Below are 21,629 nucleotides of genomic sequence, written 5' to 3'. Positions count from 1 at the left end.
ATAATTATAATTTATTTATTATTTTATTATAAAATAATTTTTTTGGTTGGATCACAATTGAACCGATTGGATCAGTAAATTAGTAAACCAGTGACTAGAGCGGTTTAATAATCGGTCTGGTTTTCAAAACCTTAAATTGGTGTGCACGACTGCGCGTCTCCTTGTGAGTCACAAAATTTCTACTTCCCCTGAGACTGAGACAGACAGAAAATGGCGAGGGGAAGCGAAAGTGTGGGTGAGGGCGGTACCGAAAGAGATGAGCGAAGCACTGAGGCGCACGGTAGCCAGCCTGGAGAATCTGGAAGCAGAGCTGCCGAATATTCTGTCTCTCTCAAACCCTTTCATCCTCTCTAAGGGGACTAATCCAGATTATCATCCCCTCAAATCTGAACTTGTAAGTTCCATTTCTCGCTTAACGTTTCCTTGTAGATAGCAAATGTGAGTCGAATTATTCCCTTTATGTGACTATTTTAACCAATCGAAAACTACAGAAATCAAAATCACTCGCAAGGCCAAAGTATGTTAGTTAATTGTTAATGTTGTTGCTTTTGTCTCCAACTCTCACAGGACAGGTTAAAAGTTTACCAACGCAAACTGGAACCTTTTGGGGATGTAGGTCAAGGTACTGCACAATTTTAATTCTTTCTTGAGTTCAAGTTTACATTAGCATGGTTGTGCTATGTGTTTCAGTTATTTGATCTTAGAATTAATATTAGTTGATTTGGGTTTTTGTTTGCGAAGCTCTACCACTGCCTTCTTCTTCTTGGATGATCAGGCTTCTGTTGACCACTCTTTACGTGACCTCACTTCAGGTAAGTTATTATAAGTTATCAAACTCTGAACTTCAATGCATGAAAGTGTAAGCCTAGAGGCACATTTGTGCGGTGCATTTTTTATGTACTTGGGACTCATCACCTCATCATCATAGGATGATACAGTGTGTGGCCAGTTAAAATGGGGATCACAGTCCATCTTATGATCCGATGTGTTGAGGTAATGAATCTGAAGTGAGTAGTGGGAGCCACATTTTATGTATGATGATACCATGATGAGTTTCAAGTGAATATACAAAAATGAGTTATTTTATCGCTACTTTTTTTAGAAAATTAATCCCACTGGGATTAATTATTTAATTTGAGGCAAATTGAATACAAAGTAAAATATTGAATACTTCAAAGTGAATTTGCTTAAGTTGGGGTTTGATGACACAAGCTTACAATTACTAGAACTGAATGGAATATTACTCAAATGGTTGGATGTATTTCATTTTGAATAGAGATGGTTATTTTATGCAGTACAAAGAAAAGAAATGGCTAACATGAGCATTGGGGAGGTACCAATGATGAGCAACTATCAGGAGCAGGCTGGTCAGAAGAGAAAGCATCCATCTTCTGAAGAACACCCTGTTCAAGTTTGTTCTGAGGTGCACGTGAAGAAAGAACCACTTGAGGTTTTTGGTCATAACAATGGAAAAACTGAGGAACCAATAGTAATTGACATTTCAGATGATGACGAGTGATGATCATTTTGAGCTGCTTGTGCAGTTGTGCTGCCCTTATTTTTCAGAATCTGGGTAAGAGTTTCATTTGGTGTTGTAAGTTACTTTACGAATTTGATGATGTCTTTCAAACTGTATTTTGGTACAATAACTGCATGGTGATCCTGTAGGGTATTAAGAATTTATTCTGGTCTGAAAACATCTTTTATTACTATCATTATTTAGTAGTTCATGTCCAAGATTTGTCCAAGATTACTTTACTGAAGAGTTAATCAAAACTTAATTTGTTCATATACTGAATCTGATAAACCATAACTGTGACAAACAAAATATTTGAATTTATAACTGAAAAAAGTTAAGGATTTATAACTGCTTTCTTTGATTCTAAATCAATCCAGTTGACTTACTCATTTCCAGAACTAATATTCATCTTATGCTCAAATTGAAGAATCTCAACTCAGAACTGAAGTATGCGGATTCTGGAGAAGTTTCTAGTTATATCCAATCAAGAATTGCTCTAGCCTGCAATAGACAACTCTAGCCTTGCTAACTTCGTAACTTGTATAAATGTTTAAGCTTTGTTGATTTGGTGTGATTGGTAAAATTACATTAACCTCCTCTGAGCCTCTGATGTTAAGGGACATTACACATACGTCTTTATTTCTAAAAGTCTTTACAGAACTCTTCTAAGATTTAAGTTATATCTGACATCTGGTAACTATATTTTTCTAAAATGGACACTGACCTCTCACTGGATCTGGGGTTGTCATTGTCAACATATAATTCATGGGGTGCTATGTGTAATTTCACCTAAAATTCAAGGGAGGTTGGTGTACTTTATCATATTTATAACTTGTTATCTTTGAAAGCTTAGCGTATGCTTGGTGTTAAGGTTTGATTATACAATGTATAATTATTCATTTATTTGTCATGTTAAATTATTATATTCTCAAAAGATTTCACTTAGGGTGGTTTGGTAAACCTTCTATTTTTCAAAAGTAATGGCTTTTGTAGCAGTTATATTTGCTAAATCGAATAAAAGAGCCTTTAAATAAGTATAAACTACAACAATTGTGTTTTGGTAAAATTTGTTTTGTAAAATTTAAAATGACTTTAATAGACGTAAATATAAATATAATAACAAAAGAATAAATCTAAACACTTGTTAATATATAAGGTTATTAAAAAAAAACAGTTAGTTTTGAAAAGTATCTTTATAAGAAGTTTTCAAAAGCTAAAAGCACACATACATTATATTTTTTATTTATCAACACAAAGTGAAGTGTTTATATTTTTAAAAATTTCCGACACTTCAACACTTCTCTACTAAACTTTATCTAACCCACCCGTAGTTTTGTGACTGGCTTACTGTAATTGAAGATTTATGAGAAAATTAAATTCTTATTTCATCTTTGAATTTTCCCATATGCTTTTTTACACTTTGATTTCGTTTTGCAGTTGTTAATCGAAAACCATTAGTTTCGAAAGAGAGGTTGGATTCGAGCTTTAGTTAGCATGAGAGGCCCACATGGAGGAGGATTATGACAGGGAATATAGAGCAAGAGTCAGACTGTCACGGTTAATCAATAAGCTGTTCGATGTGCTTAATTGAAGAATCCAAGTTTCGAAAGTTACTTCTGGCCGTTACCCATGTTAAGCAGAAAGAGCGAAAACGGTTGGTTACTTGTAAATTAATGGACGTGGATGTTACATTTTAACACGATTGGTTGAAGATTTTTATAAATAAGAGACAGATCGAAGGAACAAAGGTTAAAACTTTATCTCAGAAAATACTCAAGTACATTCATATCTCAGCAACTTTTTGAATCTGCATTCGAGTTTTTTTGTAGAGTTTCTTCCACTGTTTTTACCTTTTTATTTACATTTTCTGCAAACTTTACTTTTTTTTTTTGTAAATTTATCTTTCAAACAACATTTAATTTCCTTGTCTAGTTTTACATTTATTTTTATTTTCCATTTCAAAAGTCCTTTGATCTAATCGATGGCAATTTATTGTTTTATTTAAAATTCCATGCAATTCATTTCAAATTCAATCAATTTATTTTCAAAGTCTTTTTCATTTATTTTCCAAATTTCCTTAAGTTTCTGTTCAATCGAAAGGTTTTTGATGCACGGTAAGAAAACTGGTATTTGCAAAGAGGAGTAGATTTCGCTCTCAAACCATTAGATATCGAACCACCCTCGATTTGCTAAAAATCGGCAAAACAGCAGTATAACTGAATAAAAAATGGAGCTGCCTTGAAGAGAGAGAATTTTGTGTCAAATATTTTTAACGTATCGGTACGTATAAATTTATTATCGTACAACAAACAAACACCTTAAATTTATATATATGCCGTTTATGTTTAAATTATATATATTTATTCAACTATTTGTACGGTAGTAAAGAGTAAATTTAGTTGATTTTTTTCATGTTCAAAAGAGTTGTATTTATGATGGATGTGTAACAAGTTGGATTGATTTTATGGTGATTAGTTTTACAAAGCTCATGTGTTTTTTGAAATAGATTTTGAATAATATTTTGTATTTTTTATTTTGACAAACAAATACTTTTGTTGTATGAATTTATTTTTGAATTAAAATATTTGTGAATGGTTATTTTGTGTCGACAGCTTCTATGGTGTAGAAAGAAAAACTCCTTATATGTACATGTGTTGTACAGTAGTTATGAATGATAATGAATATGGTGTAGAAAGAAAAACTCCTGAGCTTCCTATGTTTTTTCTTATGAGTGTTAGAGATGAAAATATGAATTTAACATGTTTTATTTGTAATCTTCTTTTATATATATAGATATCCCTGAATCAATTAAACCTAAATAAAAATTCAAATTTACTACAACTATTACAAATAATGAAACCAGAGACAAAAGTATATGATCCATATAATACTAATAAATATGGTAGTGATGAGACAAAAAAAAACCCTCCATTAAAAACCTTTACTAATGCAACTCACACAAACTAATTAAGTGATCCCAACAGAGTCTCCAATACAATGACTCAAGGCACTTCTAAAATAAGTAATATAAAACATTTTTCTTATTTTCTATTGAATATTTATTTCTTTAATTCCAGTAGAATGCCAATTGTTAATGACCTCTTTTAGTTACAAGTTACAACATAACATCACTAACATTTTCCGCTACTGCCACAAATTATAAATTGGTGTTATGAAGAATTGAATTCTTGAGAAAAATTTTGCCACAAAAAAAAGAAAGAGACTAATCTTGAATAGTCCAGATATGATATTAAAACTATTTTATGTCTTGATTATGATCTTGGTTTTGTGGTGGTGGTGCAGTCCAATATTCTTTAATTGCTACAAAAAAATTTTGTCTGCTGTAAGGTCCATCTTCATGGTCAGTGATTCCCATTGCATTGCATCTGCAAAGCTCTTCACCTTGGTCAACACATCAACATCATCACGCAATATGACACCACCTTGTGGCCTCAAAATCCTATCCATCTCTAACAGAATCTGCTCCATGTTGCATCTGTATGCATGTGACAACATTAGTTTTATGAATTAGAATTTACAAGGTTTTGTAAAAGACAACACTCACATACAGAATAAATATATACATATTTGGTAATAGAATTATATTGTATTTAAAAAAAGTGAAGAAATCCACATATCTGATAATTTATTTTTACTCTACACAGTTTCATTCTGTATGAGAGTAAGCACGGTAATAAATTGTAAACCTTGTTTTATTATAGGTACTGTTCAAATTTGTCTATTTGTAAAATTTTTAGTTGTTTTTTAAATTTAAATATTTCTAACTAAATTTCTGTACTAAATGTAAATGATAATCACAAATTTTTTTTAAAGAAATTTACTACAGTATATATAGGGGGCTTGATAAAAAAATTTAAACTAGACAACCTGACTGGAAAACATTTATAAAAGTATAAAGGATTAAAAATGTTTTAATATAATAATTTAATTGAAAACCTTAAATTATTAAATTATATAAAACTAACTATAAATAACACCATCAGAAACATAAAATTATTTTGTAAAAATAACAAAATATGAGAAAAAACATGTTCAGAAAAAAATCAATTAAAAAAAATGAAGAAAAGCAAAAAAAAAAGTGATATTTTTCTAGACCAATGAGTAATTGGAACAAGTTGGTTAAACTTGGTTGATAAAAACATATGTACATATGGCATAATTTATGCAGTGTACACGATAACACCAGTTGTTTGTTTACAAGTATATTTCATCTCAAACTACCATCTCAGCTTCTTTCATAGTTGATGGGATCCCAACATCGAGTCGCATGGTTGATTTATATTGTTCCGGTAAATCAGCACCGGCCTGGATGCATAGTTCCACAACAGCGGGAGCTTGCCCATAAAAATCTTTTAGCTCTCGTTCCAAGGGTGGCCCATTTACATCAGGAACATGCCAAACAAATCTTGGTGGGATCAAGTCATCAAGAATTGCAGACTGCCAACCATGCTGCCCATTGCGTTGTTGGTGTTTGTGTGCTCCACAATTTTGAGCCTTGTGCCCCTGGGGACCAACATGGATTTCCGGGCAATATCCACAGACCCTCACAGGATACATCCTCATTAATCTCTTAGCACCTTTCCTCATTCGTTCCCATGCCTGGAGAGTTTCCTCGGCAAGGGCAACGATTTCTTCGTTGCTCGATGGAGCTACTATCTCTGAATCAGCTATTTCAGCTAGTAGTGGTCTTAATGGTTCTGCTGGGGTTTCATTTGGCAGTTCACTTTCATCAGCATCAATATATTCCTTTCTCCCAATCCGAATTATGGGCTTTCTTCTTCTTTTGGTAGGAAATTCTGGAATTTCAACACCAGCTTGAATACAAAGCTCAACCACTGCTGGTATTCGAGGGATAGAGAATCTCTCATCATGAGGAATCCTCTTTCCTAGTCGATCTTCGAGGTGATAGGCTTCAATTGGTATTATCATGTCTTCAACATGTGCCTTCATCCATTCATGGAGTCCCTTGCGAAGATTGGCTTGTGCACCTTTACACGATTTAAATGGATGTCCAACAGGTCCTACATGGATTTCGCTGCACCACCTGCATCAGTATACAAATTTTCAGATACCTACCACTATAGGACAATCAATCATTTTTTCATTACTTTTGCTGTGGCAGACATTAAATCACATTTATTTGTATAAATAATGGACAATAATGCACCAAGTTTTAACAAAGAAAATAAACTTTACAAGAAGATCTGACATTTTTCTCATGTAAATCAGAACGAGTTAGCAACAAGACTAGTTTGTCAGCACAAATACCATATTGCAAGGTTAGTTAGTATTTAGTAACTAGAATTTGTCCTTACTATATCTTATGTGCTCACTTGAAAATGTACATGAATATATTATTTGTGCTCAATGTATAACACAATTTAAATTTCAACTGAAAATCTTACAATGCTACCATAAGTTAACCTACCTACATCAGTGAATTACCTATCCTTGGCTCTGGCAGCATGCTTACCATGAAAGACTTTAAGCAGCAAACAAGTGGAAAAACTGGCATTGTTTATATGGGTATCTTTGATTGAGGGGTAAAGTGAGGTAAATTTTACATGAAGTCTATAATATCGCCTTCATTTAAGTTATAATAGTTAGAACAAACTGTGGGTTGCAAATGTCTAGCATTCAAATTTCCTCTGTTGAAAATGGAAGATATAAACTATTCGCTTTTCAAAAAAATAGTATGTGGCATTTCCAATATGAAATTAGATTCAAATTTTAATAAAGATAAAACAATTAAAAAAGCTAAAATGTGGTGAAGAGGAAAAGCTTTGTGACCTATGAAACACTTCAAAGAAATTGTAAAAGAAACCACTAAGCAAACAAAAATGTCACATGACCCCAAACAACAGCACCAGTTTGTATTACTATTGTCGCATTTATCAATAACGAAGAAAACATATCAAATTGATGTTATGATCATAGAAACTCCGCATTAGCCGAATGTATGATAAGGTACCAAGGATAACTACCCGCAAGCATGCACCGGCACTACTTTGAGCAACTTCTTCAGATTGTTAATTAAAGTGATCCTTGCATTATACACATTGTAAGCAGTTGGTATAAGGCTCTTCACAAGCAACCCATTCTTTGGGGCCGAGAGTGGTTTCCCTGGCTGACCTTTCATCATCTTTAACCTTTCTCTAGCTGCTCGTCGCAGCTCAACAATGGGCGTCGGAAAAGGTTTCTTTTCTTTTCTTGCATATTGCCGGGGAAAATCAGCATTTTGTGGCACTTCATCCCTGACTTTCAATTTACATCGAAAACATTTCTTCGTTTGAATTCTAGTCTCCACGGGAAGTCTAATCTTACCGCTACCATACTGATAAACAAAAACAGGAACAAAAATGCATTTCTGTAACATAATTGGCAGTAACCATTGCATTTGTCACAGTAGGCAACCCAAATAAAAGCTAAGAACAATGTTCAATGAAGTAAATTACTTTAGCCAAAATGGGATATTGCCAGTTTGAAGACAAACCAGTTTAACATTAGATTATAGAAAACTATGCAAAGGAAACAAAAGGAAATTATCCACTTTTTGTTTAGAATCTCAACCAAGAAACGTAAATAAGGCTGACAATTTTATTATTTTCAGTACAACAACCCACAATTCAGCAGAAATGCTATTTGTATACCAAAATCAGACAACAATGTATAAATGCATGTGTTGTTTAATTTATTTTCAATGTATATTTGTATTTTGTATTTCATACCAGTGAACTTATTTCTGTGTATACCTATTGTAATTCAGTTCAAATAATAACCAATAATAATCGACAACACAAACACTTGAATCAATAACTCGGAGGTAATACAAAGAAAAATGACTCCAAGTCAAACCTGGTAATAATCAAGGGAACTAAGATGCAATAATAGGTTGGGCTTCAACATAAAAACATCTGTCGGAGTGGGGAAAGCAATTCCAGTAGGAAGGGACAGAGTCCCAATAGTCATATTCATCCTGGATTTGCTGCTTGCGAGAGCAGGGTACAGTCACCAATGACGAAGAAGACTGCAGTCTCTGCAAAAGGATGAGGCAGAAGGCAGGGACGAGAGATAAGTTGAGATTACCCAAGATGCATGATGGAGGCGGAGCAGCAGCACAAGCTCACAGCCAAAGGAAACATTGTAGCACAAGTCAGAAAGTAGGGTGTACGCACAATTCTAATCGGGTCAGATAAGATATCTGAATTTTTAAGGATTGGACCCGATCCAATCCGTAAGGAATATTGGATATATCCACAAAACAGAAACTTTATTTGAATGCATATCTCTGTATGGAAGATTCAATAAAACTACAGGACCAAAGAACAAGTGAATAAGTATAAATCATGATATCTAATTCTTTTAGACATATAAACAATAACAGCAGCATCACATAACAACTGAACAAGTAAAATCCTACACTATTTTGTATTTTATACCTCTAGTTTTATCAAGGTTCTGAAAACCGAACCGGTCATCGAACTGCTCTAATTACTGGTTTACTGGTTTATAGGTTCAACTGGTTCAACCGTGGTTAAACCGAAAAAACCGTTTTATAATAAAATAATAAATAAAATATAATAAATACACTAAAACATAATTATAGTCTAATATAAACTTTAAAATATCATCCAAATTAAAAGTACTACATAAACTAGAATGTTATAATCTCATTACAAACTCAAAAATCAAATAACAAAAACAACCAATCAAACATAAAATGCCAACATCCAAGTTTGTCATCAATCATCAAAATTCGCCATAACTTGCAGCATTTTTGCTTCCTTGATACATCAATTACTTAGACCATAAAAATCAAGTGGTGCAGCATGACATATACTACTACCACCACCAAGGTTCTGAGAACCGGACCGGTCATCGAACCGTTCTAGTTACTGGTTCATTAGTTTATTGGTCCAACCGATCTAACCGTGGTTCAACCGAAAAAACCATTTTAAAATAAAATAATAAATAAATTATAAATAAACATCCTAAAATATAACTCATTAATCATTGAATACAATGCAAAGCTACTTATTCATTGAGATCTCATTATACAAACAACTTTCACGACTTAAGTTCACATTTTCAGCAAGCAATTGTAACCAATGTTATTTTTTCTTTTACGATGATATGTACAAAACTACAAATCACGTATAGTACAAAACTACAAACTAACTGGAAATAGATATGAGCTTAGATGCATGATTATGTAGTGTAGTGAGGTGAATTTTTGTCTCTATTGTTAACATGAGATTATACAATGCTCCCCCTGTGAATTTGTCTCCAAGAAACATAATATTCATGAATTCACAAAATGTTTACTCTAGGGAACCAGAGAGCATACATACTGGACTAGGCAAGTAATGCTTAACTACATTGAATAAATTTGCATGGCCTTGACATGACTTTGACTAATAACACAGATACAAATATGCATTGAAATAACCCCAATCATAAACACCATTACCAAATTAAATAAAAAATCAACCAAAAATCACCTTGCAAATCAAAAACTCAATCTCTTGAACTCAATAATTACATCCGATATCCAACTAAATAATTGCATCACAGTTATCATAAACTGATTTAAAAGCCTAGAAGCAGAGTGAAATTAAAAACATGAAGCATATAATAAATCAAAAGATCACCAATAGCAAGTTTTTTAATAAGAACAGAAGTTAAGAACAATGAAAAATGAAAAAAGATTCAACAGTTTTCAACCCAATTTTAATAAAGCTCATCACAATGATTAACAACAACAAAAAGTACTGAAGAAACAGTGAATCAGTAACAGGCAGTGCAAATTTAAAATTTAAAAGTTATCAATTTAAAATTTATCATCAAATACAATCAGTGAGCAAAGCCAATCAACCAAGCACTAAGTATTCTGTTCTGATTCTGTGACTAAAGCAACAAATTCAGCCACAAATTCAAGTTACAGCAACAAATTTAACAAATCCAAGTAAAGTCCCAATTTACAGTAACATTTAGATTAGCAACAAGGCAAATTTGATTAGCAATTCAGCAACATGCAAAAATACAGGGAGAAGGGAAATCTGAAAAAGAGAGAACAGGGAAGGATGGTGCAGGGACTCACCAACGGTCGACGGCGAGTCGGCGACCACCCCACGGAAGGCGACGAAGCAAGAGACAACCCCACGAGTTGCTTCTGCCGCCGGCAACGAGACAGACGAACCACGAGATGCCAGTGACTGAGACAAGACTCGAGTGAGACTGGGAGGCAGATTCGAGCAGAGACAACCACGGACGACGAGCAGCAACCAACACGCACAGCTCGAGCACTCACTGGCGGAGGGAGGCGCGAGCAGCCGAGCACAGAGGAGAACGGCGAGATGCGAGCACCCAACGTGGAGGATCCGGCGAGAGGCCCGAGAGCACGAAGACAGAAGTTCTTGAATGCGATGGACGGCGGCAGCAGTCTCTCACTCCGACAGACGGCGACAACTATTGGTGGAGGCTAGGGTTTGCTTTCTTTGGTGGAGGAGGGCAATTTGCTCTTTGCTGAAGGAAGGAGTTGGAGAAGGGGGAATGGGGGATAACGCGTGCTTTCTGCCTTTCAAGGAAGGAAACGACGTCGTTTTCAGTAAACCGGCCGGGTTCCGGTCCGGTCCGGTCCGACCCGACGGCAACCGGCCGATTCAACGGTTCTTGAGCGGTTTTTAATTTTGCAGGTTTACATATTAGACCGGGCCGTTTTCTTTGCCGATTTCCGGTTGAACCGGTTCGACCGGTCGGTCCGGTCCGATTTTCAGAACATTGGTTAAAAGTAACTTATAAATAAGTTATTTTGTATTTGGATTTTTAACTCTAAAAGTGCTTATTTTATAGAAATGTGATGAAAAGTAGAAGTATTATGAAAGAAATCATTTTTTTTAACTTTTCTATAAACTCCTAAATAGCTTTTTAGAAAGTTACAATTTGATATTGAAAATTACACCAGACATTAATATTATTACTTTTCATAAGTCAAAAGTTTAAAAAAATTACTTCTAGAGTTCCAAACGGACCCTAAGTAATAATTTAATAAATTCAGATAGATAAAATTTCTATATCCGTCAAAATCAATTTATAACAAGGCTGTGTGTGAAAAATGGGATCCATTTGACCCATGGCTAAAAAGTTAGTCAATGCATTGATGTACACTTCAATTTTTGGTAATCTGAATAAGATCTATCCCAAGCACTTGTGGTTTGTGTAAAAAGTAAAAACTAGATAGGCATTTCCCAAGAAAAGGAATTTATCTTATTTAGAAAAGGACCTATTTATTTTGAAAAAAAAATAATGGAAATATTAAAAAGATTAGTGTCTATTTTTTTAAATATCTTTTATTATATCTAATTCATAAAAAGTATTATTTTAAAGATTTAAATGCAAAATATTTTAGTTAAATTATGAATTATTTACCATCTTAACTAATTCAATTTTTATTATTTTTATACATATTTAAAAAATAAAAAGGTAAATTAATAGTAGTGTCTATTGATGGTAGGATATAAGGTTAATGAAAAATAATAATAATAATAATAATAATAAAGTTTGAAAGTTTGAAATGTTGATTAACATATATGATCACATACCTCACTTCTTGAATTCTCATCACGGAGGAAATCAAAGGCTGTTTTTGGGAGGAACTGGAAGCCAAAAGGAAGTGGCAGCACTTAGAAGTTAGAACAATGCCAGGTGGTCTTCCAGGATCATCAACGCTCTTTCGAGTCATGACTCTGACATCATCGACACCTGTCCCATTCAGTGTTGTCCACGTGTGTGCTGTTGACGCACTCACTCCACCACAAAAGCTTATCACCATTCTCTCTGCCAGCTTCAGCATACTCTTCCTCCCTTCTTGGTTTGTTATCACTAATTATTAACATCATAACATCATGCATGCCATAACTTAATTAGCATTGATAGTTTCATAAATTATATTAATATTAGCAAAAATAAAAGATGTTAAACAAGCATATTGTTATTTTCTTATGGATATTTAGATTCTAGTCTCCAATTTGCCATACTTATTTTCATGTTTAATAAACTCATTTTTCTAGAATTGCATAATTTCTAATTCCATAGTTTTTATCAGCAAATTCTATATTGTTGTATAAAGAATATTTAGATTCTAGTCTCTAATTTGCCATACTTATTTTCATGTTTAATAAACTCATTTTTTTAGAATTGCATAATTTCTAATTCCATAGTTTTTATTAGCAAATTCTATATTGTTGTATAAAGAAACATATATTAATCATAATATGCTCTCTAAAGGCCTTTTTAATTCTTCTATTTTTATTTATTGATTGATCTTAATTCTTTTAATGTTCTAATGAAATGTATTTAAGAACTATTTTTTATGTCAAAATGTTATTTTCTTAAAAAAACATTTATGACTTGCTACTTCAAATTTAATGTGCTTAAATACTTCACCGTTCATGATTACGGTAAAAGTAGAACTTTATTACGGAAGGAAAAACAAAAATAATTAAATAAATAAAAATATATTTTGATAATTTTTTAAGGACCAATTCGTGGTCTGAACTTTGAAACATTTTTTATTTTTTACTTTTAATAGAGTTATTTATTGTTTAAGTTATTTTATCAAAAGGAGCTTAATTAAGTTGGTTATCCAAACTTGGCCTTAAATGTTTATGTTCATGTTTGCGGTTTTAACTTTCTTACCCTGTTGAAATTACAGTGGGATATTCTTTCAAATGGTGGAGCAGTGCAAGAAATGGCGCACATTGCAAATGGAAGAGATACCGGAAATTGTGTGTCGCTACTTAGAGTCAATGTGAGTTAACCCTATACATTTTTTTTTCTTATTTTATGAGTTTTATTTTTCATGCACTATGAATATGTATCATCGGGATGTAGCTTTATTCTCCAAAAGAAATTCAATTAAATAAATACTAATACATACAAAAAAATCTTTTCTTTTAAAACAATTGTGTAGTTCATGTTACAATACAATATCAATATAAAGGTTTAACATACAGTTAGACTGAATTTTTAGTAACATCAATTTTAGTATAACAGTAACAGTTTACCCTCAAACAATATTGGTGTGTTCTCACATACTTAACTTTTGAATTACTTCATACAAATATAAATAATAGGATCCACATTTTGTAAAGATTTTTAAGCAACCATATTACGTATATGCAAAAAGATTAATCATTCTATAATTTCAGTACATTTATTTATACACAAATATATAGTAGATGATTTAGGATTTAATCTTTTGTGGGTACCAATCTTTTTGAAGACTATAATTTCAGGAAACATCCTATAATATATAAATCCATGTGTCTAGTTAAAGCAAGTGAAGTATGAGTAAATTAAAATATTATTACTATGATGAATGCAGAGTGCAAATTCAAGCCAGAGCAACATGTTGATACTACAAGAGAGTTGCACAGATTCAACAGGCTCCTTTGTAGTTTATGTTCCTGTGGGCATTGCATTGTTGCCATGAATGTGGTTTTGAATGGAGGGGAGCCAGATTATGTGGCACTTCTTCCTTCAGGATTTGCCATCCTCCCCCCATGGAAATTCAGGCGGCATTAGTGGTGAAACAAATGGCCCTACTGACGGTGGAGGTGGTTCTCTATTGACGGTTGCATTCCAAATATTGGTTGATTCGGTTCCAACGGCTAAACTTTCTCTTGGGTCAGTTGCAACGGTTAATAGTCTTTATTTCTTGCACTGTTGTGAGAATCAAGGCTTCTTTGTCTGGTGATCCTGCTTCACTATGATGGAATCATCATGTGGTAAGTCTCTGCCTCTATCACCTTCATTCTTATTAATTTTTTGGATATGGATGTTTGACTTTAGAAAATATTTTTATTTTTTTTTTAATTTAATTTTGATACATTCTCCGTCTACAATAAATTTACATATATACCTAATTATATCATGCTACGTCAACAAAAAATAACTATTTTTTATTTTTACTGTGTAAATAGTTATAAGAAGATGAATGTGATTAAAAATGATGTTTACATTATTAGCACATCAAAGTTAAACTATTTTATCAAACGCAAATAAAATAAAAAGAGAAAGAATAAATAGATTTTGTCTGTTAACATTTTAGAGGACAAATAATGCCTAAATTCTTTTCTTGTTCCATAATATATACAATAACATGAATTTTTTATAATATCATTTCTAGATCCGGAAAATAAAAAATATCCCACTAACACATAATATATCCAGAAAATTATATTTTTTCATTAAACAAATTTTCGATACTAAGCACTCCAAAGGTCTTTTCTGTATATATTTTTTTGTTAAGGATTTAACCTCCTTTAATCTCTTCGTATAATTTATCCTTAGGAGTTTTTTTTTTTTTTATTAATCAAATTCCCTTCATCCCATGCGTGCTTGTTTCTACAGTTTTTTATGTTATATTTACTTGGTTAATTTTGTATTGTAGCTTATACAAGAAGGATATAATTATTGGTATTTTGGAAAACATAAAAGATGAAGTGTTGAGGAAATTGGGATTTACACATAATGATGTGGAGAAGTCAAGAACGCACCTTGCATGATATTCCTTCTCGGGTTCGGGAATTGACTTCCCTGGACAAAAAAGTAAAAAGTAAAAACACTACTAAGACTTTAATTAGGGTTAATACTCAAATTCGTCCCTGAAAGATTACGCGATCTTCATTTTCGTTTCTGAATGATTTTTTTAATCAAATTAGTTCCTGAAAGATAAAAAATAAGTCAAATTAGTCATTCTGTCAGTTGGGCGATGACATGGCATGATGACGTGGCATGACACGTGGCAAGTCAACGTCACAGTCAACGCCAGCGACACGTGGCACGTCACGTGACAGGTCAGTGCTACGTAGCAGGTCAGTGACACGTGGCATACCCAGGTCAACGCCACGTGTCACTTGACATGTACAAAAGATTTTTATAGTCAAAATAGTCCTTGAAAGTCTAGACGTAAGTCATTTTCATCCCTCAAATTTTAAAAATTAGTCAAACTAGTCCTTATATAATTTTTTTTATTTTTTCTTCTTAATATTAAATTTGAAATATTTTTTGATACTACTAATTTTAATAGAAATGTAATTGACAAACAAAACATTAGTAATTGTATCTTTTCTTCTTAAAAATTTTTTTCAATAAAATTGTCTTTCTCCTTTAATTCTTCTTAAAATCTCTCTTATTCTTTTCTATTCTAAAACATTTTTCTTACATACATTTTGCTGGAATATATATATATATATATATATATACTCAAAATTGAAATGTATGTATTTATTAACCTAAACAAAGTTATATGCTCGAAATCAAAATTTATGTATGTTAAGTTAAATAAAGTTATACCACTATTTTTTTCTACTACATCTTTTTTTGTCCATTACGGTATTACTTACGTATAGAATGTAATGATAGTAATACTTAGAGTCAAAATTTGTAGATCTTCTTAAATTTTGACTCTAAGTATCACTATCATTACATCCTATATGTAAGTAATACCGTAATAGAAAAAAAATATGTAGTAGAAAAAAAAATAGTAGTATAACTTTGTTTAGAGTAGTATAAAAAAATATTTCAAATTTAATATTATGAAGAAAAAATAAAAAAAAATTATATAAGGACTAGTTTGACTAATTTTTAAAATTTGAGGGATGAAAATGACTTACGTCTGGACTTTCAAGGACTATTTTGACTATAAAAATCTTTTATACATGTCAAGTGACACGTGGCGTTGACCTGGGTATGCCACGTGTCACTGACCTGCCACGTGGCACTGATATACCACGTGGCGTGCCACGTGTCGCTGACCTGTCACATGGCGTTGAACGTGGCGTTGACTTGCTACGTGGCATGCCACGTCATCATGCCACGTGGCACTTAACGTGCCACGTCATTGTCCAACTGACAGAAGGACTAATTTGACTTATTTTTTATCTTTCAGGGACTAATTTGATTAAAAAAATCATTCGGGGACGAAAATGAAGATCGTATAATCTTTCGGGGACGAATTTGAGTATTAACCCACCTTAATTAATTATTGTCCTTCAACATTTCCAAGACTTTTATAATATAGCTTTAGGGAGGATTAACCGTTTGGGTAACTAGCTAGTTCTTAATTATATTCAATTGGTGAACTTTTAATTTTGCTATAGACACTCTAAGCTACCACTAGTTGGTGATGGCAAGTTTGCACCACTAGGCTTCCTCTTTCATCCATTTTATGGGTTTTGAAATCTACATTGTTTTCGATTATGCAAAGTAGCTAGAGAGCTTTGATATTCATTTAATTTTTTGTCTCACTTCTGTTTTTTTTTTTTCCTTTTGATTACTCGTTATTCATGATGACTTAAATGTGTGACCAACGGTAGTAAAAAAAGAAGTGAAACTAAACTTATTTGAAAAATGTTAGATGATTAATATTTTTTATATTTAAAATAGTAGATAATTTTTATTTTTCTCACTATATAAATATTGATTTTTTAATATTTTTCGCATGTCTTTTTATAATTAAGAAGGTGTCAAGAATTCTCACTAATTTTATTAATCTGTTTAATATTTGGTTCGGTCAAAGTTGGATTATTATGTTTCTCAATTTAGTTTGTATATGTCTAGTCATATTCATCAATATAAAGGCACACCTAAATTCTTAATCACATTTGCGCCGGATCTGGAGAAGCTTGATCATGTGACTTTGTGAGGAATACGATCTTACTTGTATTGATCATTTATAATTTTACCTTTAGAACCTGAAATTTTGTCTTACTTTATTCAAGAATATCATTTTTTAGGCGTAATATTTTGTAATTAATTTCTATATGTTAATAATATTTTAGGGTTAAGTATTATTTTGATCCCTCACGTTAAGATCGGAATCGAACTCATTTCTCGTGTATATTTTGATTTAAAATCGTCTTTAATGTTATATTTGGTATTAAAATCATTTTTTTGACCATTTTATCCTTGTATTCTCTCACCTCTCTCACTTCAAATCCTATCTTCACTCCACCGTTACAACACAAAACACACAGCATAACTCCTTCTCCTTCTTATTCTTCACACACAACAATCACTCTTCTTTTTCTTCTTCTTCTCCATCACACACAACCGCCACACACACTTCACCTCGACGGCGACCTCCACCCTGATGGCGGCGGCCTCCACCCCGACGGCACGGCGCTCCACTCCGACGGCGCGGCGACCTCCACCCGACGGCGTGGCGACCTCCAAGCGCAGCAGCGGCCAATGACGACCTTCACCTCGACGGTGCAGTGATCTCCAAGAGCAGCAGCGGCCAACGATGACCTCCACCCCGATGGCGATCTCCAAGAGCAACAACGGCGACCTCCATGCTTTTTATAAGATAAAGTTTCATTCTTTCTGTTTTAAAAAGAAATTAAATATGTTGTTGTTGTTAGATTTGGAGAATTTGATGTTGTTCATCGTAATCCCTAATTTCCTAATTTTTATTGTTGGTTTTGTTTTTATCCTTATTTCTGGATTTTTGGATTTTTGGATTACTGTTGAATTTTTGTTTTTGAATTTTGTGTTTCTCTCTAATTTTTGTTCTTTTTTCTTGTATTTATTTGATTGTTCTTGGTAATTAAAATGATAGATTTTTTATTTTTATAATTGGAGATGAATTTGAGTATTTTTAATTCTTGTAATTGAATTTTGTTAACTATATTAAAATTTGAAGTTTTGAGTTTGTTAATGGAAGAATTTCTTCTATCTTCTGGAAGAAGAAGAACAAGAAGAATGAAATGGTGAAAAAAAAGGGGTATTTTTAATTCTTGTAATTGAATTTTGTTAACTGTATTAAGATTTGAAGTTTTGAGTTTTGTTAATGGAAGAATTTCTTCTTCTGGAAGAAGAAGAAGAACAAGAACAGAATTTGTTCTCTTGGAGGAAGAAGAACAAGAAGAATGAAATGGTGAAAAAAAGGGATATTTTTATTATTTAGAAAAAAAATATTTAAAAGGACAATTTTAAAATCAAATACAACATTAAGGATAATTTTAAATGAAAATATACTCCAGGAACAGGTTCGATTCCGACCTTCAATGTGAGGTATCAAAACAATACTTATCCCTAATATTTGATACTTTCAGCTAATGAAATTTAGCAAAAAAATGTGCCTAATTAACATATATAGCTATCTATTATAATAAAACATTATTGTTAGAAGAGTTGGACAATGACACGAACGCTCTCCTAGGATTTCAACCAAGGAAACGACCTTGTTCAACGGAATACGAAAAAAGTCAATACGAGATGATGTTGATTTGAACCAATCAGTTGAAGATTTGGAGATCAATATTGAGGAGACAAACGGCCAAAAAAAGTCACCAAAAGCCTCCTATAGAGACTCACTACTGTCCATGCCAACTTCCTCATCCGTATGAAAGTGTAGGTGGAGATGACTCATCCGGAAGATTGATGGAAAAAGGAGGTGGATGATGCAGTCATGAAGGATAAACTCTTTGATCCTTGTCCTAGCATTCAATGGCGGATTTTAGCCCGCGCCTGTCCAATTGAGGCTAATGAAACGCCTCATACTGTCTGACACACTCCAACCTGGGTTTTCAAGTTTATTATGGAATTGCGTTTAACCCTTAAAAGATTCAGTTTTTGAAAAAAGTATACCATAGTATTTTTAAAGATGATCCATAGAATTTAATAAATTGTTGGATTCTACTCCAGACGTAATGCAGCCCGAGTTGTTTTATTGAGTTGAATATGTATCCTTTATCATGAGGACCGGCCCAATTCGTAATTTGGCAAGAATGTTTCTTAAACTTTTTTTTTTTAATTCATGACCATATAAAAAATAAAAAAAGGAACTCCATGAATGAGAAAAAGTGAAAAAAAAAGTGAATAATAGAAAATAAAAATATCTAACGGATGGTCATCTTTAAGAAAATTTCATCGGGTAAGAAAAGAAGAGAAAATGAAAAAGAAAATTCTTTAACAATATATAAAATAAAAAAGAGAAAATAAAAAACAAAATTCATTCACAGATCATACTATTGATTAAAAAAAAAACCTGCAAGAGGGAATTTTAATATGTCAACATCTTAAAGTCATATTCAAAAAGAAAAACGATACATACAAATAAATTTGATACATATACAATAAGTAATGTGATTCTAGTCATTTTACAAACATTTCATGATGAGTAAAAATATTTTAGAGTAAAATTAAAAAATAATTAAATTTTATTTAGAATCAAAGTAATGTGATTAAGTGTAATTTATTTAAATGTGATTAAAAAAAAAAATCTTTAAGAATAAAATTATAAAAAAATAAATTTATTTAGAATCATAGTAATGCGATTAAGTGTAATTTACTTAAATGTGATTAAAAAATAATTGAATAACCATGTATAGTAAAAGATTGATATTAGTAAAGGATAAAATTAAAATTTATTTCTATGTATCATTTTTGTCCCTAACGTGTTCGTCCTATTTAAATCCCTAACATTTCAAAATCGTCTCAATTTTGTCCCGCCGTCAATTTCCTTAACAGATTTCTAACGACAGGACAACATTTAGTCAATTTTAAAACATTAGAGACTTAAATAGGACGATTCAAACGTTAGGGATAATTTTGAGACTTACTCCAAACGTTGGGGACAAAAACAATATTTTACTCTTATATATACTATATGTACAGGATTTTACTAATAATAAAAGGTTTAATTACTCTGTTGGTCCCTATAGTTTTGCTAAATTTTCAATTAGGTTCCTATACTTTTTTCCTTTTAATTGGTCCTGCATCAATTTTTTTTTTCAATTAAATTCCTACACTTTTTTTCCTTTTATTTGAGTCTCTGCACCAAACTTTTTTTTTAGTTGAGTCCCTATATAATTAAACTAATTACTATTATAAGGGATTTAATTGAAAAAAAATTGGTACAGAGACCCAATTAAAAGAAAAAAAAGTATAAAAACCTAATTAAAAATTTTGCGAAATTATAAAAACCAACAGAATAATTAAACCTAATATAAATCAAGTTATAGAAAAAAAAAATGTTTACAAACGCTCAAAATGAGTCCCTGCTAAAGACCTAAAACTTTAGATTTTGTTCTAATTTAGTGAACTCTTTCTAAAACAAACCCCACATTAGACCCAAGTTTACTTGCCCCAGGTTAATTAGTTTTTTTGTTCTTTCAGTTGCCAAAACAAAAAATATTCTCACATGCACCAAACAAGAAAATATTTCTCCTGGCCCAACTTAGAGGCCCACCGTATCTCTACAAAATTATTTTAAAAGGTACTCTATCTTATATGTATATTATATATTCACCCCACTGGAAATAGGCTAAAATAAAAATTCGAAAAGACATCTTCTACCAAATTTCAGGTTAAAAACAAATCTTTGATGACTGAGCCACTGAATTTTAGAGACACGTGTCTAAATTTTCCATTGCCACGATCGCAGGACAGTACAGGCGTCTCAGACACCTCATTTAGTGAAGCGCTTCCTAAAACTCACCACATTCAATATTGAAAGATAAATTTGATGAAAGGTACAAGCCGTGGTAAACCACACTCGTTGCGAAAGTTATACGTAAATGTGTGGAGTTAAGATTAAGAAATGTAGTATCAATATCATCCACATAGATCAATAGACCATGATTATCTGATTCACTTTTTTTATAAAGAAAACTATTCTCATGCATTACTCGGAAGTCCTTGAATGATAACGAGACACTACCTTATTGTGCAAAAGTGAAGGCCCTTCTTATCCAAAAACGAGTAAAAAAGATTGCGGCTTAAATTCGCATCCCAAACTATAAATAACACCATCAGAAACATAAAATTATTTTGTAAAAATAACAAAATATGAGAAAAAAACATGTTCAGAACAAAATTAATTAAAAAAATGAAGAAAAAAAAGTGATATATTTCTAGACCAATGAGTAATTGGAACAAGTTGGTTAAAGTTGGTTAAACTTGGTTGATAAAAACATATGTACATATTGCATAATTTATGCAGTGTACACGATAACACCAGTTGTTTGTTTACAAGTATATTTCATCTCAAACTACCATCTCAGCTTCTTTCATAGTTGAT

The 21,629-nt window shown here is 32.2% G+C and overlaps 2 protein-coding genes across 2 annotated transcripts; one reads left to right on the top strand and one right to left on the bottom strand.

Moving 5' to 3' along the window:
• LOC110270287 lies at nt 105-2,453 on the top strand. The gene is made up of 5 exons (XM_021119236.1): nt 105-394; nt 573-622; nt 742-812; nt 1,296-1,573; nt 1,916-2,453. The coding sequence occupies exons 1-4, from the start codon at nt 257-259 to the stop codon at nt 1,517-1,519; spliced, it is 483 nt and encodes a 160-aa protein (XP_020974895.1). The 5' UTR covers nt 105-256; the 3' UTR covers nt 1,520-1,573; nt 1,916-2,453.
• On the bottom strand, nt 5,643-12,371 carry LOC107630864 (APO protein 2, chloroplastic). Its single transcript, XM_021117384.1, has 5 exons — nt 12,237-12,371; nt 12,142-12,195; nt 10,641-11,021; nt 7,525-7,874; nt 5,643-6,584 (listed from the first exon to the last, which is right to left on the bottom strand). Exons 1-5 carry the CDS (start codon nt 12,369-12,371, stop codon nt 5,753-5,755), a joined length of 1,752 nt encoding a protein of 583 aa, XP_020973043.1. The 3' UTR covers nt 5,643-5,752.

Source organism: Arachis ipaensis, chromosome B03, assembly GCF_000816755.2.
Source record: "Arachis ipaensis cultivar K30076 chromosome B03, Araip1.1, whole genome shotgun sequence".
Taxonomy (NCBI): domain Eukaryota; kingdom Viridiplantae; phylum Streptophyta; class Magnoliopsida; order Fabales; family Fabaceae; genus Arachis; species Arachis ipaensis.
This window is presented reverse-complemented; position numbering and strand designations above follow the sequence as displayed.

Bases quoted from the DNA above. Each gene is read 5' to 3' on its own strand.
- LOC110270287 (XM_021119236.1), top strand. From the start codon at position 257: ATGAGCGAAGCACTGAGGCGCACGGTAGCCAGCCTGGAGAATCTGGAA. The intron at 623-741 runs GTACTGCACAAT...TTGTTTGCGAAG, and splicing joins TTTTGGGGATGTAGGTCAAG to CTCTACCACTGCCTTCTTCT. The intron at 813-1,295 runs GTAAGTTATTAT...TATTTTATGCAG, and splicing joins TTTACGTGACCTCACTTCAG to TACAAAGAAAAGAAATGGCT.
- LOC107630864 (XM_021117384.1), bottom strand. From the start codon at position 12,371: ATGGTGATAAGCTTTTGTGGTGGAGTGAGTGCGTCAACAGCACACACG. The intron at 12,196-12,236 runs GTTCTAACTTCT...TTTGGCTTCCAG, and splicing joins CTGGAAGACCACCTGGCATT to TTCCTCCCAAAAACAGCCTT. The intron at 11,022-12,141 runs GTATGTGATCAT...AGCAAACCCTAG, and splicing joins ATGAGAATTCAAGAAGTGAG to CCTCCACCAATAGTTGTCGC.